The sequence below is a fragment of the Pan paniscus genome, chromosome 22, assembly GCF_029289425.2.
Source record: "Pan paniscus chromosome 22, NHGRI_mPanPan1-v2.0_pri, whole genome shotgun sequence".
Taxonomy (NCBI): Eukaryota; Metazoa; Chordata; class Mammalia; order Primates; family Hominidae; genus Pan; species Pan paniscus.
Window position 1 is genome coordinate 26,310,973 of NC_073271.2, and position 26,564 is coordinate 26,337,536.

Genomic DNA, 26,564 nt, shown 5'->3' on the forward strand with positions numbered 1-26,564 from the left:
GAAAGTGTCAAGGCTAAGATGAGAGTGGTATTAATTAAAGACCATCTCTTTCTTCTTGTTTAGTTTATATTTATTCATACAACCAATTTAATTAATTATTTTTTAAGGAGACAGGTTCTTACTCTGTCACTCAGGCTAGAGTGCAGTCGTGCAATCATAGCTCACTGCAGCCTAGAACTCCTGGGCTCAAAGGATCCTCCTCTCTCAACCTTTCCGGTAGCTGGAACTACAGGCATGGACCACCAGGTCTGGATAATTTTTAAAATTTCTTGTAGCAATGGGGTCTCTTTCTCTTTCCTAGGATGGTCTCAAATTCCTGGCCTCAAGCAATCCTCTCTCCTTGGTCTCCAAAAGTTCTGGGATTATAGGCATGAGTCAGCATTCCAAGATCAATTTTATCTTATTTTTCCTCTTTCTTCAACTATAATATATGAGTTGTACTGGTGCTGAATAGATTCATAATTAATTTAGTTCATAGGTTATGCAAGCCCAAGGTGAGGTCACACCCTAAATAAGGAGAAATAAATGTCATGAAGATATAGATGTAACGAGTCTCTGGGTCGTCAATTCATTGTGATGATAGGGCAAGTGCCTAGTTGGATTATATTGGGTGAGAACACATTGTTATTGGCTGGAGTAAAAAGTTCTCATGGGTAAGTCTTAAAGAAATTAAATTGGAAATGTAAGCAGAGACCAGATAACTAAGAGCTTACTGTTATTTGACAAGTAGTTTGGACTTTATTTTGATGCTCAGGAAGAATTTGGAACGATTTTTCAGGTACAAGATGACACAGTTATTTTATTTTTCAAAGAAAGACTAATCTGACAATTGTGGATAAAGGATTTAAAAGAGAGAAGACTAGAAGCATTGAAACTAATTGAAGTGGTAATGCAGTGGTGCATGTGATAGGTTTGAAAGACCTATTTAAGAGACTGGCAGTGGAACAAGAGTCAGACACAGCTTTGAGACATATTTACAATGAAGGTGTGACAAGGATTATTAACTGACGGAATTAGAGATTACAGAAGAAGAATCCAGGAAGTCCTCAGATGTCTGTCTTATGTGACTCAGTAGATGATGGTGCCTTTCAGCAAGTTAGGAGATATATTATGAGAAGCAAAATGAAGGATAAAAACAATTATTTCAGTCATATGTAGGTTGAATTGATAGTGCATAAAGATTGAATTGATAGTGCATGAAGATATATAGATGGATACAACTTGTAGGCAGAAATATGAGTTTAAATTTTGGAAAAATAGTCTGATGAAAGAGACTTTTTTGAAATTTTTTTTCAAATTTTTGAAAAATAGGAAATTTTAGTTTATGGATGCATTTGAAGTAATTGGTTTAGACAAAATGCCTGGAGAAAGAAAGTAGAATGCAAAAAGAGAGGAAAAAAAATTTTTTTTTATTAACACAATATTAAGTAGCTATAGGAGGAAAAGAAGCTAATTGAATGAGACCAAGGAAGAATGGTGAGAAAGTTAAAAAAAAAAAAAAAAAAAGAACCAGGAGGCATTTAGAGGTGAATTATTATTTGTGAGCATCAAAGGCTTCCTGGCAATCGTGCTAAATAAAGACTAAAGGTGTTCTTTGGATTTCGTAATCCTACCATCAGTAATTTCAAAGGCATGGTGGCGTGGATAGTGCAAATCAATTTGCAATAGGTAGACAACTGAATGGGAAGTTAAGACAAATACAGAACCACCATAAACTTAGGACAATTTTGGCTATAAAGGAAAGGAACATGTAATGAGAAAAGAGTCAAGAGGTTTTTTTAATGATGAAATTAGAGTTAAGTACATTTATATGGTAACAAAAAAGAGAGGGAGAAATTAAAGATCCATAATGCAAGGGAAATAATTGGTGGATGAGGTCTGAACAAAATTTAAAGGAAATAAGACTTAGGGTGTATATAAAGAGATTAGCCATGTATAAGAGAAGTGAATCTTTTTATTTGTGAAAGAATGAAGAGGAAGGAAGTTGATAAGAGTAACAAGAGAAAAACTGAGGGCTAAGAGAAGGAAGTATGACCAGTCTGATAGTCTGAGGATCAAGGGAGAGGCTCAGAAACTGAGTAAGGATAAAACATAAGGGAAGTGAAGACAGCAAGTGACAGAGCTTTTTCACATGCAAATCCCAGGTTTCTTCTCCACCTACATTCTGACATAATTCTGGCAACGTCAGTGTAATTGTAATTGACCCATCAGCACCCATCCTTGTCAAATCTTGACTTCTTTATCCCCAGTAACTTTTATACCCTCTCCACCTGAGCAGGCCTAAGCTACATCTCATTGGTCTTTGTAAACCCAAACTAGCTCAGTGTGTGACATGAATAACCTCTCAATATACTGACATAAGTAATAAAATTTATGAATAAATTAATTAATTTTAGTATCCTATTCTCTGACCTTAGCATACCTTTAATCAAGCAATGAAAGAATAGGGGTATGTGAAGATCAGAGAATGGTATACGGAAGTTCGGCAATGCAAAATGTAGGTGCTTGCAAGAGTTAACTATGCGCATGTTAGAGTCAGTTAGAGGGGATGTGTAACTATTGGAGCAAGGGAGGTCAAAGCAAAGGTCAACAGATAGAACTACTGTGTTAGAGGTGCTACCTGTCCAGTGCTGAAGGTTTCTAGCATGATAATAACATGGAAGCAACAGTGAACTAGGTGTCTAAGACTTTGAAAAATAAATAAGAAATCTTGTGAATAGATGGAGGTGATAAAGCATATGATAAATATCATAAGTCTGAGAAACAGGTGGGTTTCCTTGTCTGAAAATTTAAGTTTTGCAAGTAGCCATGGGGCACTGGGAGGAGGCTGACCACGGAGTTTAGGAGAATGACCAGCCACCACTGAATAGGGTGTCTGAGGCAGTGATTCCAGAGGGAGCCTAGTTCCTGACAAAGCAAGGCGGGGAATGGGGATCAAACTTGGAAGGGATTCCAGTATTTGTGTCAGAGGCATCTGAACCAGAGCAACTCCATCTTGAATAGGGGCTGGGTAAAATGAGGCTGAGACCTACTGGGCTGCATTCCCAGATGGTTAAGCATTCTAAGTCACAGGATGAGATAGGAGGTTGGCACAAGATACAGGTCAGGAAGACTTGCTGATAAAATAGGTTGCAGTAAAGAAGTCAGCCAACAGGCACAGTGGCTCACACCTGTAATCCCAGCACTTTGGGAGGCCAAGGTGAGCAAATCATGAAGTCAAAAGATTGAGACCATCCTGGCCAACATGATGAAACCCCATCTCTACTAAAAATACAAAAATCAGCTGGGAGTGGTGGCGTGCACCTGTAGTCCCAGCTACTTGGGAGGCTGAGGCAGGAGAATCACTTGAACCTGGGAGGCGGAGGTCGCAGTGAGCCGAGATTGTGCCACTGCACTGCAGCCTGGGTGACAGAGTGAGACTCAGTCTCAAAAAAAAAAAAAAAAAAGCCGGCCAAACCCCACCAAAACCAAGATGGCAACAAGAGTCACCTCTGGTCGTCCTGACTGCTACACTCCCACTAGTATCATCACAGCTTACAAATGCCATGGAAACGTCAGGAAGTTACACTGTATGGTTTAAAAAGGGGAGGCGTGAATAATCTGCCCCCACCCCTTGTTGAGCATATAATCAAGAAATAACCATAAAAATGGACAACCAGCAGCCCTCGGGACTGTTCTGTCTGTGTGGTAACCATTCTTTTATTCTTCTACTTTCTTAATGAACTTGCTTTCACTTTACTCTGTGGAATCGCCTCAAATTCTTTCTTGCATGAGATCTCTCTTGGGGTCTGGATCGGGAACTCTTTCTGGTAACATTTGAATTCCAGCAAACATAGTGAAGTCTGTTGAAAGAACAATCCACAATGGGAAGCATCACAGGTCTACATGGAGATGAGGGTATCAGATAAATAATAATAATGACTGGAGGAACTTCCCTTTCAGGTGGTGACTAAAGATGGTGGGGTGAGAGGTATGGCAAGGTTAGCTGGCCTGGAAGTTCTGAATGTTCCTCTTGTAAATCAAAACTAAAATTCTAAGGACCCTCCAACCATCTGAATGGACTTCCTCCTCAGCCAGGGCTCTTTTAAAATTTGACCTGAGAGTCTGTTTCAGGCCATGTTGGGAAGTGGGGTTCTCATTGTACCTCTCTGGCATTAACATGAACACAGACTTTAAGTCTGATAAGAAACATTTTACAACCTATTCTCTCTGAAGCCTACTACTACCTGAAGGCTTCCTCTGCAAATAAGAACTTGGGTCCCCACAATCCTTTACCTTAATGTAGGCATTCCTTTCTGCTGATCCCAGGTCTTTAGACAAACTCAAACAACTGTCAGCCAGAAAATGTTTAAATGTACCTATAGCCTGGAAGCCCTCCAATTTGAGTTGTCCTGTTTTTCTAGACCAAACCCATGTATTTCTCAAATGTATTTAATTGATGTTTCATGCCTCCCTAAAAGTGTAAAACCAAGCTGCACCCCGACCACCCTGGGCACATGTTCTCAGGACCTCCTGAGGGCTGTGTCATGGGCCATGGTCACTCATATGTGGCTCAGAATAAATCTCTTCAAATATTTTACAGAGTTTGACTCTTTTTGTCGACACTCTGATATATTAATAGGATTGTTTTTGCTGCTCCAGGCAGATTCCACAGCGAGCTTCAGCAGTAGCTGGATCTGGATGGTTCTAGTGACTGGCATTTAGTCACCAACTAAGGCTGTGACTTAGATTCAAAGTAGAATCCCATCAGGAAGTTATGTTACTTCTTGAAAATTCCTTCTTTGAGTTTTTTGAAGAGGAAGTAAAAAGCCAACACAGCATAAACAGAGATTTCATCAAATACTGTTAAATTATATGAATGAATCCTCTTACACACCATTTTTACAGAGCAGGTTCCAGAATTTGGAAACATTTTTCTACTTAGAGCAACGCTTGTGCCAGCTACTTGTTAATACCTTTCTAAATTAATTTGTATTTTTGGTTAAGTTTTATACCAGTTAGTTGGACATATGAGATGTTTCAATAGTATAATTACCATAAATGACTTTTTCTTTTTTTCTTTTTTTTTTTTTTTGAGACGGAGTCTCGCTCTGTCGCCCAGGCTGGAGTGCAGTGGCTTGATCTCCGCTCACTGCAAGCTCTGCCTCCCGGGTTCATGCCATTCTCCTGCCTCAGCCTCCCGAGTAACTGGGACTACAGGCACCCTCCACCACGCCCAGCTATTTTTGTATTTTTAGTAGAGACGGGGTTTTACCGTGTTAGCCAGGATGCTCTCGATCTCCTGACCTCGTGATCCCCCCGTCTCGGCCTCCCAAAGTGCTGGGATTACAGGCTTGAGCCACTGCGCCCGGCCAAATGACTTTGTTAAAATTTTTCAGTAAGTAAACATCAAACATTTTAATTTTTAACAATTAATATTGTAAATATTTAATATTTAAAAATTTCTTTTATTGAAAAATACCAAAAAGTGGGTTTATGATTAAAAAAATAATATAACTCTAATTTCATTGATCAATGATGTTTGGCATTATTTTTAATCTTGTAAATTCAAGCAATTCTGAAAATCAAAAATAATTAGGTAAAATGTTAGGAAGGTAATAAAAATATATGAAAAGTAGTTAATTCAAGTGGAAAACTTTCATTATGTTTAAAATGATCACTTCCAGTGTTTTAAGCAGAAGTTAGGTTTTTGGTTTATATTATGAATGTGCGACTTTATGAACATATGTAACATATCTGTAGATAGTTTGAAGCAGTCTCACACTCAATCCCAACAAATTAAAACAGATGACATACTCTCCTTAATATGCACGGTAGTGCACATAAGAGAAAACCTTTGGCGAAAGGTAGTTGGAGTCACCCAAAGATATTCTGAAACACCTGGGTGGGACAGCTGCTTCTCTCTGGCTTTGGGCCTTCCACAAAAAGTCAATTATCTATTAAGTCATCTGCGTTCATTTCCCAGGTTAATCAGGAAACCATGATCGCCCGAGGGATGGCTTGCATCATACACACCAGGAAGTTTGAACTGTAGCCAACCATGCAATTAAGATGTTCCAGTGTAGCTATTATTCTTGGTTGAGGCAAATTCCACTGGCATAGGTATTTACTAGGAGGAATATACGAAATTAAAAGTTAAAGAAAGAGGAAAGAAACACGAAACGCGGCTGGCGGTTAAAGACAGGTTTTCCTTAGGTAAAACCTGAGAGGCACTCCTGGCCGATTTCAGTCAGGAGCGCTTTCTCTGACAGACTAAGAGCATATATTGGTTTAAGGGCGAGGGGCCTTATCAGAAGTTTGGAATGTTCCTGTTTGAGGGAGAAGTTTTCTGGCGGGGTTGGAATGTCTCTGGGAGGAGGCGAGTTTATCTTGGGGCAGCCATCTTTCCGCCAGAGCAAAGTTATCTCGAGACTGGCATCTTCCTTGCCCGAGTTGGGTTATCTCGGGGTTAGCATGCCTCTGATCCGGAAGCAGTTTGGAATCTTTCTGGTTGGAGATGTTATTTGTGGTTTATGGTCGTACTGATCTTAGCCATTAGGCTGATGCCCTTTGGATTTAGACGTTTTTTATTAAGGTGAACTTTAGAATGAGGGACTCGTCCAAGATGGCGATGCTCCTGCTCTGTCACCAAATTGTTCAGATTTTTACTCACAGTTAATGATTCTATAGTTCATGTTTTAATTTATGGTGTTTTCATCAAATGGTTTATGTTTTAGTTCATGATTTTTTTCAGTGTTGTGAACTCAGAAAATGAGGTGAAGATAAAGGAAAGTTCCTGTTTGTTCTTCACAACTATTATTTTTATGAAATTTGAGCGCTAAGGGAAACAATTTATCTTTGTGTTTATCACAGTTGTTCCATATTTATCTAGTCTAATTCCCGTCATATTTAGGCTATAAAAAAGATTTGCTTACATTGTCACTTCAGTAACTCAATAATGTTTTACTGAGGAAATCTCCAATTTCCACCCTGAAAATCTGCGTGAAAAATAATAAAATTACAAGAAAGTTAAAAAACACCTAGAAATAGACTGTGGCAATGAAGAGTATCTCTAATGCAATACTTCATCTGCCTGAATTAAGGCGTTCTTCCCAGAGGGTGCAGCCACAGAAGGGGCTCCTGGCCAAGGCTCACAGAGGCATTCGTTGGAGCCCCTTCACAGATTTTCTGTTGTAGTGAGTGTGATTGGAATTGTTTATCAATTGAAACGCTATTAAGATTAGGGTTGTGCTCCTTAATGACCAAACCTTTCAATCATATTGATTTTGTTATGCTGTTTTAAAACTACACAGGTAACTAAAATTAAAAGAATTATACCTCTCAAAGCAAGTGAAATTTTAAAATGTGTTATATATTTACAGAGAGAAAATAAATATGCAGGTTTTTTTCAGTTGTAGATAGCGCCAATGCATTTGGCTCTAACTTTCTTAACTACATACAATGAAATAGTAAGTGGAAAAAATCATGAAGGAGAAAAGGATAAGAGATTACGGTGGACCGAAATTGCTTTTGACTGCAATGTGTGCTTTATAACTTTTGATTATTTGCTTCCTGTGTGTCAACTCTTGGAAGTATACATGGATCAAGGCAAGTCACCAAAATTTTTTCCCATTTCCTTGGGCATAGTCACCGGTTCAGAGATAGGCAACTTAATCAAAACAGGCCAATGCATTCCGATATTTTGAACTTCAGGTGATGTGGACCTTCCTTCTGGAACTATAGTGTTAGCTAGATAAAAATTTGAGACCATATTGAAAAGACTTGTGTGCAACTAGAAGCAAGCAGAGATGTGCCAAAATGAGAGTAGCACGAAGTGTCCAGAAGCCTGGAGGACCAGCTCAATCTTTGAGGCCCTGGTTCATGGTAGCTCTTCCTTGAGTTCTATCAGCTTTTCCAAAGCTTTCCCAGCTATGGAAGCCAAGGAAGTAGAGCTAGAACACAAAAAACAGATGTGGCAGATTTCTTACACATATTCATGTATTTGAGTAATATCATCAATGAAATAATGGAAGAGTGTTATCTAAAACAAAAATTCTCCTGAGGTGTTCATTGCTAACCCACTTAATTAAATTAAAATATTGATCATTGATTCAATACAATCACAGAATCGTAAGGCTGGTGGGACATTCCTTTGACAACTGAAATATTATTGCAGGCCCTCATGGAAGATGTCCAGTAAGAGTCAGTGAGCATCTGCTTACTCTGTTTTAGTGGCATGGAACTCACAATTTCACAAGGCAGAATATTTTAGTGTTTTCAGTTACATCATACATTTTTTTCTTATATTGAGCTGAAACATGCAGCTCTGTAATTTGATGCTAACACTATTCCTGGAGTAAAAAGAATGAGGAGTCTCTTTCTTCTGGCAGACAAAAACTTTGAAATATTTGGAAGTATTCTCATATTTTCTTCACATAATCACTTGTCCAAGATAAACATTTCCAATTGTTCTAAAGATTTCTTAAATACACAGACTCCAGAACTGGATTTAAGGTATCTCCTTTGGGTAAAATCTGCCACAGACAATTGAATTATTCATTTCCAATTCCTAGCTCCAGCGATGCTGAAAAACTTGCACATTTGAGTATGTAAAAACTTGATTAAGTGAATGGAAAAAATATCATTTTTTTTTTTTTAGACAGAACCTCGCTTTGTTGCCCAGACTGGAGTGCAGTGACGTGATCATGGCTTACTGCAACCTCAAACTCCCGGGCTCAAGGGATCCTCCCAGGCTCAAGGATCCCTCCTGTGAGTCGCTGGGACCACAGGTATGCACCACCGTGCCTGGCTAATTTTAAAATTTTTTTGGTGTAGAGACAGGAACTTACTATGTTGCCCAGGCTGGTCTTGAATTCCTGGGCTCAAGTGATCCTCCCACCTTGGCCTCCCAACATGTTGAGATTACAGGCATGAGCCACCACACCCAACCAATAGTTATGTTTTCTGACTATATAATTAATATAGACTCATTGGAGAAAGTTTGGAAAATCAAAAGAATCATCTAAAAAGGACTTGAAATGGACAGTGTTAGTCAAATAAATATGATTTAGCCACTTTACAACTTATAAAACCTTTATAACCTTAACATTATCAAAGGAAATGCTCAAATGTTATAGCTCAGCCTTCTGCTCTAATGAGGAATTATAGCTCAGCACAATCCTCCACTATCTCCAAAATCTCTTTATCACAGCTACAGACATATGACCAACAGTTCTACCGTAAGCTTCACAATCAATTCTTTATTTCTTATTTTTCTTTTTATCATTTAATTGCTACTTTACTTACTTCTTTTGTCCTTTATAAATATTGTACTGTGTATACAAGTCTAGATTACTTTTATGGATACTGAGTTTCAGATATGCAATATACCAACTAAATCAGACTGGATACTTGTGTTAGTTGTCTGCAGCAAATTTCCCCAAAACTTAGCTAGCTTAAAGCAAAGAACATTTATTTCTCATTCAATTTCTGTGGCTCAGGAATCTGGGAGCAGCTTGGCTGAGTGGTTCTGGCTCAGGTCTCTCTGGAGGTGCAGCCATGCTGTGTCAGGTAGGGCTGCAGTCTTATTGCAAGCCTCCACTGTTGCTAGAGAAAGCCTTTCCAAGCTCCCTCATGTGGCTATTGTCAGATCTCAGTTCCTCAATGGCTGTGGGCCCGGGGAGGCTTACTTTCTGACCACTTGGGCATCTGCTTACAAAATGGCAATTTGTTTCTCCCAAAGTGGCCAAGATGGAAGGCAAGAGCTTTTATAATCTACCTATGAAGTGACATTTCATCACTTCTGTCACTGTTGGTCACACAGGCCAAGTCTGGAACCATGTGGAAGAGGACTGCTGAAGAGTGTGAAGACCCAGAGGCAGAGATCACTGTGGGCCATCTTGAATGCTGGCTACTCCAATACTAAACGAAACAATGATGTTCTTTTTTGTATTTTTTCTGTTCGATTTTTTTTCTTTTTGTAGAGACACGGTCTTGTTATGTTGCCTAGGCTGGTCTCAATCTCCTGGCGTCAAGAGATTCTCCCACCTCAGCCTCCCAAAGTGTTGGGATTACAGGCATGAACCACCAAACCCAGACACAATGATGCTTTCAGCTATGCTAGAAGACCAAAAACTCATTTAAATTTATTGTTTGGTTATGAAAGTTAGATATTAATAAGTATCCCTTCTGTGATTTGAACAATAAAAGGGTCCTCCTCCACACAAAACATAATTTGTTTTCAAAAACATAATTTGAAAACTGACAAATAACATTAGTTAACATTAAAATATTAATTTCAAAAACAAAATACATTAAAATATCACTATAGTTCACCAAAAAGACATGTGTTTCTACTTATTAAATACTTTCATAACCACTTATATGGTGATAATGCTCTGAAAATAACATTTTATTTCTTGAATTTGACAATAATTAAAAGTAACCAATGCGAAGGCTGAATCTGCAAAAATGCATTTTTGAGCCTAGATTTTATTATGTTAGTCTATAGTAGAAATTAATTTATTTTGTTGGTCTCTTTAAATATGAGGCTGATATTTACTGAGTGCCTAATAAGTACTTGCTCTGTTAGGCAACTCACAATGGGTACATTTTCTTTCATCCCCACCATGCACAATAGAAGCCAGGCCAGTGACCATAAGGATACAGTGTTAGGACACACTGTTGCATCATCCAAAGGGCAGAGAGGACTCAGGCTTACTTTGCTAACCCATAGGCAGGACTTTTGTCCCCTGTCCCAATTCGTTATGATTGACAGTTCATAGCCTCTGACTTGATCAGTTTTATGTATAAAAAATCTTATTATTCATCATTTTCTTAATTCCATTTAAAATAATTTTGTATCTTTATGGTACAGGTTGTTATTTTGCTGGTTGCATTAATATTCAATAGAATATTACTTAGTTACCTATAATAGGATAATGATATTACATAAGATCTCCACAGCCTAGTTGGAGAGAAAGAAGCAAATAGCAGCATATGGTCAGTACTATTTGTTAATTCAACTGATATATTTTGAGGCCCTACTATTTGCCAAGCATCATGCTGGGCTTTAGAACCAGAGGGCTGAAAATGGTGAAGAGTCCTTGTCTTCAATGAACTTGCATTCCAGAGATCAGCAGAGACCCTTAACGAAAAACTAGATCCATCTATATTACAGGCAGTGCAAAGAGGGATATAAACAGTGTATTAGGATACACAATAATCAGAGAAGGCCATTGTAGAAGGGGTAATCCTTAAAGGCATTTCTGATCAGGTCACAGCCTAGGTTAGACCTAAAGGGTGAATATGAGTCTGCCTTGAGTAGAGCTAGAAAAAGACATTCCAGGCAGAGAATCACCACAATAAAGTTGGTGTATTCAAAAAACAGAAGGGAGGCTAGTAGAGTTATGTGCAATGGACAAAGAGAAGAACTAGGAGAGATGAGATTGGAGAAATAGGTGGAGAATAGATGAGTGAGATAGTACACATGAGAATGTTAACACAGTAACATTTTCATTTTTAAAAAGAAAAAAGAAAAGAATCTCATCGCTTATGCTATGGGTAGGAGGATCCAGAATGAAAGCTGTGAGACCAGAACTATTATAAAGTCGCGTATATTATTCAGGAACATAATGGAATGAAATTCTTAACTCATCATGGATAGTCTGGGGAGTGTCAGGGAGGACATGTCTGTGTTAAACACTGAGGGATCAGCCTTGCTGAGAAGAGTGGGGATGGCAGAGGGAGCAGCCAGCACAAAGGGCTGAAAGTAGGAAGTATTGAGGCAAATTTCAAGAACTGCGAGTAAGTCATCATGGCTTTAAGTTCGAGGTGTATTTCAGAATATCAAGAAATAACACGGAAAATTTAGATGAGGGTGAGCTCATAAACAGATCTGGATGCTGATCTATGGAACGCAAACTTTAAAAAGGATGGAAATCCAGTGTAGGAACATAATCAGAGTTCAGTCTTGGAAAATGATTGTGATTAAAATAAGCATAGTGAATTGCAAGGTATCAAGACTACAGAGGAAAGAAAAATACTAGAAGGCTCTCTCATTCATCCAGTTAGACAGAAGATGAAGATCTGGCCACAAAAACAGGAGATGAGTTCCAGAGTTATTCAGGAAGAACTGATAGGAGTGTAAGCTCCTTAGAATGTGAGCTTCATAAAGACAAAGACTGTTGATGTTTTATTCACTACTTTATCTCCATAGCTAGAAGAGTGCCTGGCACTTAAAAGAAGCTTAGTAAAATATTTGTGGAATGCATCTATGAATGGATGAGTTGGTGACAAATTAGGGAGGCTACATTTTTATTCTTTAAATAAATATATATTAATCACTGACTATGTGTCAAGAAATGTTCCAGGCACTGGAAATACAGTGTTGAAAAGATACACATGTCCATCAGTCTATATCTATCTATCTATCTATCTATCTATCTATCTATCTATCTATCTATCTATTATCTATCTATCTATCTATCTGTCTATCTCTATCCTATCTTCTATCACCCATCCATCCATCCATCCATCCGTCCATTCATCCATCCATGTATCTATTTATCCATCCACACTTCTGTTCCCTTTCTACATATCATTTTTTTATCTATCTTTTTGTAAAACAGTCATTATTTAAAACCGAAACTATTTCTTACAGACACTGAAGAGAGAAGATAGAAGGAATCTTTGGAAATGCAAATTGAAACCTACAACTGAAAAATAGAGTCTTAGTTTATTTGTGTAACAAAATCCATGGGAAATTAGAAGGTATCCTGGACATTGAAAACCTCACAGATCACATGAGAAGCAGAGTGAAGGAGAATATAAAAAATTGGATGCAAAAAAAAAAGCACCTTGTGAGAAATTTCTGCTGTTCAGGTGTTTGAAGAGCTTTTACAATCAGGAATAGCTAATACTTGATTTTTAAGGTTAGTTTTTTTTTTTGCATTTTTTGTACCTAAGCCCTCTTTGAAAACCTCTAGATAGAAGCTGCTATATGTAGATTTCTTTGTGAGAGATTGGGATTGTAATCCACATGTAAATTAGCAGGATACACACACAAGAGAGTGAACCACAAGAAGTGAAATCTAACATCCAGACTTAACAGTGACTAATAAAAAAAATTCCAAATTTGCAAATATCTTGTGGAGAGTGATGGAATTTCCAAACAAACAACAAACAAAACCAGAAACACACCTATGTTAGGATTTTTTTCTAACTGTAGTTAATTCTCACCAGACAAATTAATTTCAGCTAATATTTACATTACATATTTTAGTTTTTCCTCTAGCTAAATGATTATATCTTCTGGAATGTAAGACACTGCATGCATTTATATGTATGTGTAATGGGTATCAGTGATGAGTTCAAGAGATTGACATGAAGAAGAGAGGGAGGTTCTTTGTCCAGTAGTTTCTAGTGGCTCTTAATAAAAACATAGACTCGTACTGGCTTCCAAAATGCAGATACAACCACAACTCTGCAGCAGGCAAGGCTGCACCAAACCAGCCAAGATTCAAGGATCCAGTCCTATCCAGACATAATCCAGGGATAATTGCTTTCACGTTTCTTTCCCAAAGTCTTGCACTTTTATACCACTCCCTTAAATTAAACTCCTATTGTAAACCATAATAACTCCAGTAGAGCTGACGCAATAGCAGTCTTTATGGGCAGACACCTGCAAACATCCATTTAAAGTTGCTTTTTTAGCTGCCATAAGTACTTGTTGAAGACATTTGGAAGTGTAGTTTTGCACTTGAGATGGTGTTGAAAATACAATAGCAAATCTGCCAAAAGCAAGAAGAGGCAATAATAAGGCTGGTTCAAAAGAGCTCCCTGAAATTCTGAGTGGATCATTAGACTAATTGAGTGGATATTGGACTAATGCCTTTGACAACACCTACAAGACCTACTCCGTTTGCTTACAGATAATTACAAAGTGAGGGAGAAAACAGGCGTATCCATCCCATTGCCTTTGGCAAGTCTTCCTCAAACTATAAGGTATGCGTAAGATTACTCTAGAGCCTGTGTAGGTTACAGGATGCTGGGCCCCTCCCCAGATGATCTAATTGAATAAATCCAGGATGGGGCACAGAGATATGCATTTCAACAAGTATTCCAGGTTGTTTCTGATACAGTCGTTATAGGGAAACAATAGCAGTCAGTAAGATTTAAGAAATCTACAGGGTAAATGTATTTTTTTCCCAAAACACTTCCTTTATTAGCCCACAGATGCTTGAAAATTCTTCAAGGTTGGACAGATCCTATCAACTCTTAATTAGAGATGAAGGACCATCCAGTAATTTCCAGATCTAATGAGATATAAATGTCTTAGGGGTTGTGAAGAATGTGTGTGCTCTAAAAGTAAAGAGGCTGCCTTTGTTAATAATTGGCACTAAAATCCCTGAAACCATAATGACTAGAATACGGGAAGAAAAGGGTTGTCTTTTCTTTACACCATTGCCAACACTTGTTAGCTTTCATCTTTTTTATAATGGCCATTCTAACAGGTGTGAGGTGTATCTCATTGTGTTTTTAATTTGCGTTTTTCTGATGATTAGTGATGTTGAGCATCTTTTCATGTCTGTGTTGGCCATTTGTATGTCTTCTTTGGAAAAGTTTATTCGGATCCTTTGTCATTTTTTGATTTGTTTTCTCTGCTATTGAGTTGTATGAGTTCCTTATATATTTGGCATATTCATTGCTTATCAGATATAGTTTGCAAATATTTTCTCCTGTTCCATTGGTTGCCTTTTCTTTGTGTTGATGGTTTCGCTTGTTGTGTAGAAGTATTTTGGTTTGACATAGTTCTAGCAGTTTTAAGATTTCTCACATCTAATCCAGTTCCTTGAATAGTGTGTGTTCATCAAGTACTTGTTAACATATTGATGGCTTTGAAGAGTTTACTAATCAATGATGAAGATCTGATACCCTTTCAAAGATTTAAATGTCAGAGACAAGAAAATGTAATATGGGCGTAAAATAATAAAGTTGATTGAAATGCTACAGAACGCTTTCTCACAATTGTAAAAATATGACTGTTGTGCAAATTCCTTGATAGATCACAAAACAAAGAACTCTACACCTTAGTTTTCAAAGTCCTTCATGTTCTGAACACTTAACTTTTCCAAACATATCTCAGATTGCTCCCTATTTGTATGCCTGAGTTCTAATTCACATGTCAATGGACACATCTAGAGGATTTCCATATTGATAGCTGTACTTGTGCTGTGTTCTCAAACCTTCTTTCACTTATTTTTACCCCTGGGAATCCCATTCTTCCTCAAGGTCAGTCTCATGTCCCCTCCAGATGCTTTACCTGCTCACACTCCTAATACGTGGATTAGGAGTATCTCTCCTCCCCTTCCCTTCTAAAGCACCCTGATCTCCTGATGGCAGTTATCAGAATTTGCATTGTATTGCTTTGTTTCTTTGATTTATTTAGTTTACATGGTTTTTTTTGCAGTGATTTCTCTGTGGTGTGGGAAGTCTTACAGTTCTCATTATACATAAGCAAGAAATATTTATTATGTAAGTTATTGATATAACAAAAATGAATAATTTCAATTTTGATCTAAGTTATTTATGAATTCATAAAGTTTATATTACTTAATGTTCTTGGTGATGGGGTCCTCGTTCATAAACCAAAGATGGCAACATCTGCTCTGCAGGATTGGTACAAAGATGAACTGAGGCCATTTATGCAAGGCACTGGCATACACTTAAAATATCAGAAACATCCTTGTAGATGCAAAAAAGTACAGAAGATAGAAAACAAAAAATATTACATTGATATTGATATATAGATAGTAATACTAAGGGATGTCTGAAATAAAGTCAATTTGAAAAAGTTTTAAACAACATTTATAATATTTGCTCAGAATTTTATGAGGCAGTAATTTGGTTTGGGGTCAGCTAGGATGGCTTCTCTCTGCTCCAAACAGTTTGCCAGGGCTCACTCACATATCAGGGACCTCACGTGGGATTGCTGGAATGATTGACATGGTGTATTAGTCCATTCTCACACTGCTATAAGGACATATCTGAGACTGGGTAATTTATAAAGAAAAAGTTTAATGGACTCAGTTCCACATGGCTGGAGAGGCCTCACAATCATGGCAGAAGGTGAAGAAAGAGCAAAGGTACGTGATACACGGTGGCAGGCAAGAGAGCATGTTCAGGGGAACTACTCTGTAAAATCGCAAGATTTCATGAGAACTCACTCACTGTCACAAGAACAGCATGGAGGTAACCACCCCCATGATTCAATTACCTCTCACCAGGTCCCTCTCATGACACGTGGAGGTCACGGGAACTACAATTTAAGATGAGATTTGGGTGGAGACACAGCCAAACCATATCAGGCAGCTTAAAAGAATGGGTCTCTCTTTACCTGACCTCTTATCCTCCATCAGCATAGTCTGGATTAATAACATGGCAGGAGCATTGCAAGTTAGAAAGTTTCCTTTGCACTCTGTTGGCTACAGAAAGCCATGAGGCCAGCCTTGATTCTAGGTCTGGAGCAGTAGACTCCACCTCTTGATGGAAGAAGCTGAAAATGATTAGTAGCTAATTGTAGTCTATCAAAATAGAGGAGATAGGGTGATGGAGGGTGGCTTGGAGAAGGCAGGGCTTAGGAAAGCAATGAAGCCACCAAAAGTATGCTTCAGATTTCAGGTAAACGTGTGTGATTGATGGGACATGAGAAAACTTGAGTACAGTTGTGTATACACGAAGTAGTTATGTATCATTGTAAAGAGAGAGTTGAAGAAGAAAAAGTAAGAGAGATGAAAGATAATTGAAAGTATATCAAAAAGCCTGTGAGCTCTAATAAAGGAAGTGAAATGATAATAACCACAGCTGGAGGTGAGAATCCATGCTTCTGTCTATGAACCATGGAAGAGAGGGATTCACAAGATGAGAAGAGGGGAAAGAGGTCTGTCTCAGTAAGCCAGGCAATTAGCCATTGGGTTAAAGTTTGTGAGTGTAAATAGGAAAGGGATAGGTGTTCAGTAATGTTTTAGAGCATAATGAGCAAGAATAGAGAAGATAAGAACCATAGCAGGAGGCATCTAAAGAGATGTTAGGTGAACACATGATTTATCATCCAAAATTGGATTTTTGAGAGAAAAAGAGTGCTATTAATTATTGCTCCAGGAAAACAGGAGCTAAGCCAGTATCTACATACAGTTATCTGTGTCTTAGAAGACCAAATGAATTGTGACACTTACAAAGGTAAAGAAAAATTGATAAAATTTTAAGCTTAGAAAAACATAATGAATATGACTTTTGCTAAAGTTTAAGGCCAAAAGGGCACCCAAGTGAAATGCTCTGTGGGTAGAGAAATCAAGAGAACTATAAAGAGCTTACAACCTGGATTGCTGGGAGATAATAATAGTAATTATATTTTACATTTACATAATGCCTTATGATTAAAATACTTTCACAGGCACTGCCTCATTTTATCCTTACAGTAGCCCTTCCAGGTAGAGAGACTGGTTACTATCTTCCTTATATGGGGAGAAAGAGTGCTACACAGAAGACAGCACGCTCTTTCAAGATGCCTCTTTATGGCTGGCAGGTGCAGTGACCTTGCTGTGTATCCCTAGAAAGGTTATATAACCTCTTTGAGCATCAGGTTTTTTTTTAACCCATAAAAGAAGGGTAATAATGAGAATTAAATAATCTCTCTCTATATATGTAGAGTTTATTTATATGAAATTTAACTTATGTATATATACACACAATGTATATGTCTAGTTACAAGCATGTATTGTATATTGGAAAAGTTTATCCCTTTCCACACTCTGTAGATGAGAAAGCTGAAGTTAAGTTTTGTTGAAAGAGCCACATAATGAACTCAAATCTCCCAGTCCAGGGCTCTTTGTGCTAAGCCATTTGCCGATTACTGGCAGTTGAAATAACAGGAATGAATGAGTTCTCAAAGGAAGTAAGCATATATGTGATCTAGGGAAGGAATAAAAAAAATACGTCTCCCAACATCCTAAAGAAAAGAATTCTCAATAATAATTTAAGGAAAAAATTAAGAAAGGTTCGAAAAACAGTTACAAGTTTATTGAAACAAATATTGACAATCTTAATGAATCTGACTTTTTTAGAGAAGTAAAAATGGAGGACATTTCAGGAGATGCAGAATGCAATATAAATGGCAGCTCAAAGCTGGAAGGCAATAGGTCTGAGTTCAAGTTGAGGTTGATGGACTAGAGAAGAGGAGTAATCATTGACGCAAGAGAAGGTGAGTGAAAAGCTGAAGGGCAGGTCTTTCCTGAGATTGGCTGATTTCAGTCTGGATAACGTCCAATGAATGTAGTGAGGTCTAGATTGAGGTGGGGAGGAGTTAGCCAGACAGGCTTAACTGCTCTTGGCCTCAGTTTACTCCATGATCCTTTTCAGTCTCACAATTGTATGATTCTGACCAAGTTGTCAGTTCTAGGGAAGAGGGAATGGAAAAAGGGCTTTATACGTGGCAGTTTTGTCTCCAATGCTTCTGACAATATTCATTACCAGTTAAATACCAGTGTTCTAAGAATTATTTTCCTTATGGTGAACCTGAATGTCCTTTTTTTCCCTCTGTACTCACTGAAATCCTCTCTTTCAATCACTGCAGTCTCTCCTGTCTCCCTTTTTTGTTTGCCCTGTTTTCTGGTTGTACCCTCTATTTATACTTTTAATTCTCCCTTATTATATGCCATCTATTTGTATTCTGAGAATCTGTTTGACAAATTTCTTTCCAGAAAACCCATACCCACAATTAACCTAGTTATTCAGTGTGTATGGGGGTATTTATTCCCTAAGAAAAGCATTCTTTGTCCCTCAAGCAGCCCAACCATGATAAAATGTCTGATACATCTTTACGGTAGTAGGAGTTTTAGCCATTTTGCTATAGTCATGTCCATTTCATAATTTACTTTTTACTTAATATTTTGCTAGTCACTTTTACTAGCCAATTCCAAGATTTACTAATTGTAATCTGAATTCAGACCTAAAGATATTTTTTGTATCAGATTTTGTCCTCAACACTTTCTTAACGGGCAGTGTTTGTCCATTAGCAATTTTCTTGGAAATAATCCTGCTAAAAGAATACTAAAAACACAAAACTGCTTAGACCCAGTTAGGAATTGAACTTCTGATTTTCCCCAGATAAGGTGCTTCATATTATGGTTTACTTATTACTTTCTTTCTTCATTGATTCATCAATCATTCATTTTCTCAGCAAACAGTTGCCATCTCCTATGTGTAGTGTTTTGACATGCAATTACTAAACATTTTTTAAACACTGAACTTAATTTTTGTTTCAAGCCTACATGTTAGATACACTTCATCTTACTCTCTGAGAGTGCAAAATTTTCCCAGGGTTGAATCTAAGTTCTGTGGGCCCGTGTCAAACCAAGTCATTCATTTGATATTTAAAATCTTCAGTTGTTCACCTTGGATTCTGCTGAGAAGCCCCTATTTCCGGATGATTTTCAGTTGTATCTGTCAAATAAAACCAGGAAAACCAAAATTCTTCTAGATATTAAAATTAGTGGAATTTAATAGAGGGATTTGCTTACACAGGTTACAGGGAGAGTTATGAAACCGAGGAGAGGACTATGGAACCTCCCGTATACTAACAACAGCAGAAAGCTGCAACTTCCCAGATGATGAAGGAAAAGGGAGTATTGCCAGACCCAGGAATGGGGTTCACTTGGCAAAAGGCAGAACCTGGGCTTCAGTTGGGCCCTTCTGATAGAGCTGGAGGGTGGACTGACGGAAAGTTTATAGTCCTCTCTGCCTCTGTCCTCCAGTCTCTCACCTAGCAGGTGGCAGCTGAACACAGGAGCTTGGGAAAACCAGCCTCAGTAGCCCATCTAGTATACTTGACTCTTGGAGCAAATATACCACTCCTCTGTAAGAGAAGATTTTTTCCAGAATAAGCTTCAAGTTAACACATTTTTATTATCTATACTTTAATAAACATTTTTATAGACATTACTCTGAAGAAATTCCGGTGCGTTCATACAGGTTAGAACCACTTGAGCTAGCTAGCATATAATCTATGCCTCCCATTTCAGTAGCACAGAAATTGCAAAGACATGGAAACAGAACAGAACTCTGTCATTTTATCATGACTTGAGGGTTTTATTTGTTTTTAAAAAAATTAAAACAGTAAAACAGTATGGCTGGAGAAAAATTATTTGAAAATCATGCCTTGCTGAATTGGAATCTGGGAGAAAACTCTTTAACTTTGGCAACAGACCCATGAAGCCAAGTCCATGTGTGTCAGGGTGCATGGTAGTGTAGATGGCATCTTCTGTCTATTCATTTGTAGCATAGATGACATCTCTTTATCTATCATCTATGTGTCTATCTAATCCTCTATTATCTATCAATCACTATCATTATCTTTCATCTATCAATCAATCCATCAACTGTCTAAATATTATCTATTTATCATATATCTGTCATCTGTCTATTAATTGTTTGTCTCTCTGTGTACCTACTATCTATGTATCTACCTATCTGCCTATCCATCTATCTTAGTTTGCTAGGGCTCCCATATCACAAACTGTGTGGCTTAAAGCAACAGAAATTTATAGTCTCACCGGGCTGGAGGTTAGAATTCTGAGATCCAGGTGTCCGCAGGGTTAGTTCCTTCTGAAGGTTGTGAGGGAAGAAGCTGTTCCAGGCCTCTTTCTCTAGCCTACAGATGACGATCTTCTCTCTATGTGTCTCCACATCACCTTTTCTCTGTACCTGTCTATGTCCAAATTTCCTCATGTTTTTATAAGAACACCAGTCATATCTAATATCGTACCTTAATAATTTTATTTTAACCTAATTACCTCTATAAAGACCCTATCTCCAAACACAGTTGCATTTTCATTTATGCAGAGGTGAGATCTTTAACATATAAATGGGGGGAAGGCACAGTTAAGCCCATAACACTACCTACCTCTCTGAAGAGTAATCACAATGATTGTTTAGAACTTACATCAAGAAATTACATTTTTTTGTTTGTTTTGATGTGGTGTTTTATCACTAACATTAATTAGAAAGGTCAGCATGTGAAGATAATAAAGAACAGACCAATATTTAGTAGGTTTTATTATTGCTTTCCTATTATTTACAGAGAGAGCCCCCTCCTATTGCCTGTACCTGGGGAGGACTACTCTTACCACAAGCTCTTGGCACACACTGCCCAGCCGTGAGCATCAACCTCCACAGGATACAGATTAGACAGAAGAGTGAAGGAGCGGATCTGAAGGCATGCAGGCATGGATGGGCCAGCTGCTTGTCCATGTGCATGACTGCTGTGTCTTATCTAGTCCCAGCCACTAGACCTTTTGGGGTCTGGCATGCTCTGTGCCCCTCTCGGATGGGTAGGAAATGTTCTTCTGCTCCCATGGCGTTCCAGCTGCGGGGAACTTGGCAAGATTATCTTTTAGGCTGTCAGACTAAATACATCACAGAGATGTCACTTATCCTCCAGCACTGTGAGGTCACAGGGAATACTTTGTTGACATCCTCAGCTCCACCTGAGTTAGGACACAGATCATTTCTGCCCTTGGATTCTCGAACCCATCTGAGAGTTTATTATTCCCCTGGGCCCCAGTCCCCAGGAACTGGACTAGGGAGTGGCCACCAGGCTACTCCCAGGGACACACTGATATCTAGACCTTCTAAACTCTGCTCCTTATTATTATACCTTCATCCAAGGAAATCATTTTATACTCTTAATCTTAAAGATAACCATGTTATTCTTGGCCCACGATCTCCTAAGAATCTGGGCTTTTTATACTTAAAGCCAATAACTTTCTTTACATTTCTGAATTCCATAGTTTCATCTCTTCTCTGGGGGAAGAGGGGTTGCATAGCAGTTAAACCCTCAAACCATTGCTCTGTATGTATACTGTTTTTTGATCATTCCTCAAGTTATTATTAAATAACAACTTAGTCCTGTTGTTGAATTCTTGATTTCTGCATGTTAACTATGTGACTTTGGCCAAGTGAGATAACTTTGTATGTCTCAATTCTTTTACTTGGCATGTTTTGGTAACGATATCTACACTCTCTACAGCACATGGTGGTTACAAAGATCAAAACAGTTTAACAAAATGCTTTTAAATATAGCAAGATTTTTTACAAATGAAAAAGATTATTGGTGTGCATTTAATTAAATTTGTAAACTGCAGAAGTATTATTCTCTTAAAACATCTTCAACCATGTGTGATTAAATAATATTTTGTGATGTTAACTATTTTTCTATTTTCTGATGTCAACTATTTTTCTCTTCTTATATTCTCCCTTTTTCCCTGGTCCCCATTCCAGAAGGTGATTAGCAAAGAATTTCACTGAGTATGTAGAAAAACGGAAGACAAAAGTACCCTTGAAGAGTTTTAGCCTATGCATTTGCTTCTGAAAACCTCTATGAAATTGCACAAGGTTTTTGACAGTGGGGAAGGAGAAGAAGGGTTACAGAGGCGACATTAGAAACATTTTATTGGGAAGTAGCCATTTTCTCTACCACTGCTTGTGGATAGCTGGTAACCAGGTCAGCAGGTAAGGTTCCTGGCTATGACTCTGGATAATGGTACCATAGATCATCTCAACACCAGCTATATTGGTATTTTCCAAAGTTCCCCAAGCAATTCTAATATACAGCCAGGGTTGAAATCTACTGGTTCAAGCAGCCCAGAACAAGAGTCTCAAAAAAAAAGGCCAAGTATGGCAGAACTGACGGAGCTAAGAAGCCTACAAAGACTCTGTGGGCAGATAAAATAGACAACTTCTCGGATACCTGCAGTTACTGATGACCATGGACTGACCCCGGAAACCACCATGGAACACTGCTTAGCCCTGCATAAGATCCTAACAACTGTATAATATGTGGGGAAGTACTCAAGAAGTTGAACTTCAGTTAAATTTTAGAAAATAAAGATAAATTTCATGCACGCCGGGGTTTGTAGTAAGAAATGTGCATTCTTAATGCATCTTTAAATTCCTGGAAAATTAGTTAAAATTTATTTTTGGTGTAATTGGAAAAATACTACAGCACAGTGGAGCAGGGAAAAATAATCTTTCCAAAGCTACACATTGATTAATGGAAGGCCAAGCAACAAAAAACTTAGTTCCTGAAATGTTAACACATATTCAATAGCTAATATTATCTTATGATTGCACCAAGTGTTATACCTTTTTACTCTTTGATCCTCTGGCTAGCAGAATAACATACTTCCCCATTTAGGCTGAGGAATCCATTCTTGTAAAGCTAATTACTTCTAGGTGAGCTAAAAGGTAAGAAAAATGATTCTATGACAACTTATTTGTCTGTAAAAGAAAAATGACTCTTTTCCAACATACCCAATATTAGGCCTTTCTGAATCAAGTCTGATTAAAAAAAATCAATCTTAGGAAAAATTCATCTTAATCACTATTTTTCTTATTTTTATTGCTAATCTTTGAAGATATTTACACTTGTGTGATCTTATCATTTAATATTACCAGTGTTTTAAATACAGTTTTATATTACCAGGGGCTTCACCTACTGATGTCTTGCTGGTGGTTTGTAGAACAGAGTGAAGGTTGGATATTCACATCCAGGCTTGAGATAGCCCTGATTTAATGTTTCAGAGTTACTAAGTGATCTTGTGAGGACAGAAATTTATTCTAATTGACCCCACAGTTAAATATATCAACATCATTGTAATCTATTTTATTTTATTACCATAAGGATGAAGATGCAATACATTTTTGGTGAGCAAATTCAAGCTTCTCATTGCAATTATATACTCAAAATTAAATACATTTTTATTACAAAATAAGCACAATATTTGAAGAGTTAAAACTGAACATGTAAACACTGATTGATTCACAAGATCTGAAAGCTATTCAGAAGCAACCCATAGGGGTGATCTTGCCTCATAAACACTCCCCACTCACTCTCACACCACATGACCCACCACACTTTTAACCCTGATATTGATATGGGAAATGAAGAACTGCGAAAATCATGTGTGTAATTCAAGCAAAACAAAAAAACCTTCACCATACCTATTTGTTTAGTAGAGAATACAAAAAAGGTATTTATCTTAGCCTGACTAATTGTCTGAATCATTACCTTGATTCTTCGAATTGCTTAGCATGTTTATACCTGTGCAATGACTAAAGAATAAAACAAAGAAAAGAAACCATTCCCTTCAGTGCCCAAACTGCAATTTTCTATTTGGGACCATATAACCTCTAGATAAGAATTGAGTGTTAATAGCCTCCCATTGATATGTCTTATCAAGATAGATGCTTCTGTTTGCTTGACGTGCAGATGGTAGGCTATGAAAAATGTTAGTTTTCATTTATAAATTATTTTCCTTTAAACAGTAATTCTAGGCGAGTTTAACTGTATAAATTAGAGACCTTAAAATCTGTCTTCTTAATTGTCCTAAGAGAAATCAGAGCTCCCTTTTCACTAAAGTGTCTAATTTTTATTGTGTGAGTTCCTAAAGGAACAAAGCCTTTCATTAGATGGACATTTTCATATTTTGACAAATTCAACTAAAAATTATTGTTTGATATCTACAATTTTCCATGATAATCTTTATAAAAAGGTCACCATTTAGTTGTAAGTATGTAGTACAAGAAACAATGTAGAGGAAAAATAATAGGTTATATTTTAGAATAGGTATATGTTTTATTGTTATAGAATATCAATTTCAACTTTAGATTATCAGATAATATATGATGGTCAAAAAGTAGTAGTCCATCATTGTATACTTGCTAATGATTATGGGTATACTTGAATTTAGAATATGAAAATTGGAGCAGCGATTGAGTCCAACAATAGTCAATGCATTTAATACACCTGAAGTCAGAATGTCCAAGTAAGTCATTTTCATTCCTACCACCAGTAACAAATTGAAACTTTCATATCAATTTAAATCTAGACATAAAGCAAGTTCTCCTGCCTCACATACTTACAGTTTCTAGCAGGACTTTATAAAAAACATTGACCATAGTCCATACTTGGAGCCAAAAGGAGGCATTAGACATAACTAGTGGAGGTCTTACTAAGCATTGTCGTGTTTCTTCGCTTATCTGTGTGTGGCACACAGTAGCCAGGCACTGGATATCTGTACGCTTGCTTCTTTCTGTTGCAGCAGCAAAATCCACAAAGCAGACCCCCTCCAATGAAGAGGACAGCAGCGCTTGCCCAGCCAAGGAAAAGTGCTGCTCCCAGCTCTCGTTTCTGACCTATGTGGATGGCTGGGTTGTAGAAATCTCTGATGATTATATTGGCTGTCCAGCTCACCGGAATCAGAACGAAGATGCCCGTCAGGATGAAGAGGACTCCTGAAGTTCCCAGAAGGTATGCTTTGGCCCTCTCGTTAGAGCCTGTGCACTGGACCTGCTTCATGCCACAGATGCCAATAAGCAGGGCGATCAAGGAGAGAGCAACAGCCACACACATAAGGGCCCGGGCTGTTTCCAGGGCAGGCGGGAGAGCCAACAAGGAGCTATAGAACTTGCATTGCAACCGGACCCTGGCTTGTCGGATGCAGTTCATCCAGAGCCCTTCCCAGAGCCTCTCAAAGACAATAATGTTGCTGCCAACAAAAGCTGATACTCTCCACTGAGGCAGAAGGGTTGTGGCAAGAGTCCCCACCATGCCAAGGAACCCAAGAACCAGCCCAGCAATTTGCAAGGGATAAAATGCCATTGCCTTTACTTTGAAGACTGGTTCAATTCGGAGTGGTAGAAGATGCTCAAGATGTAGAACGTGGAAGCCTCTTGATTCTAGAGAAGTCTTTGATGATGTTCTCCTTGGCTGCTGCCCATAACGTTTTAGTCCAAATCAGCAGCTGTGACTGAACTTGGCCTAACTAGAAGTACCTGTTGTAAATGCATGTTGCCTTTTTTCATACACATTCATTTCAGTATGGATTATTTACTAGTCATATATAATTGTTTCCCAGCCAATAAGAAGGTAGCTAGGGGTGTGTCAAGAAATACTGCATTCAAGTTTAGGATTTCTCATATTATTATTGCCTTAGCAATGCTGTAATTAAGTATCAAAGTTTCTATTGTGGATTGCTAATTACAGAGCTGAAACTTCCTGTGTAAAAATCACTCTGATATAAAAGTATAAATACACGTGTCAAGACACAGCTGAAGACAATGCCAAAACGTTGTAAGTTTATTGGGGAGTAATTAAAAAACATTTTGGAGTTTATTACTTTATTCTAGTGTAAGCCACTTTTCCTTAAGATGGTAATCAATTCTGGCTTTAATAAAGATGCCTCAATAGGGAGAAATGTTTAGGTATTAGTTTCAAGACACACGAAAACTGTTGATACTTAGGAGGAGCCCTAAGCAAGAAATTAACATTTCATAGTTTATTCTTAAGATCCAGAAAAGAAGAAAATAGAGAAGTACTCCTTATAATTAATTTGAATGAACTGTTAATTATTACATTAACTGTTAAGGAACACCTCTCTCTCTATTGAAGTAATGTTTAGTATGGAAACTTTCATTCAATGTTTCTTCAATGGCAGCTTGAAATATATCACATTTATTAAAGCCAAACA

At 37.8% G+C, this 26,564-nt stretch overlaps 1 protein-coding gene across 1 annotated transcript; it reads right to left on the bottom strand.

The window, feature by feature from the left end:
- Nucleotides 1–24,650: 24,650 nt before the first annotated feature.
- CLDN17 (claudin 17) lies at nt 24,651–25,884 on the bottom strand. Its single transcript, XM_003813198.5, has one exon. The coding sequence runs from the start codon at nt 25,694–25,696 to the stop codon at nt 25,022–25,024; it is 675 nt and encodes a 224-aa protein (XP_003813246.1). The 5' UTR covers nt 25,697–25,884; the 3' UTR covers nt 24,651–25,021.
- Between the last annotated feature and the right edge of the window lie 680 nt (nt 25,885–26,564).

What these genes read in the sequence shown, in the direction of transcription:
- CLDN17 (XM_003813198.5), bottom strand. Translation starts at nt 25,696, where the DNA reads ATGGCATTTTATCCCTTGCAAATTGCTGGGCTGGTTCTTGGGTTCCTT.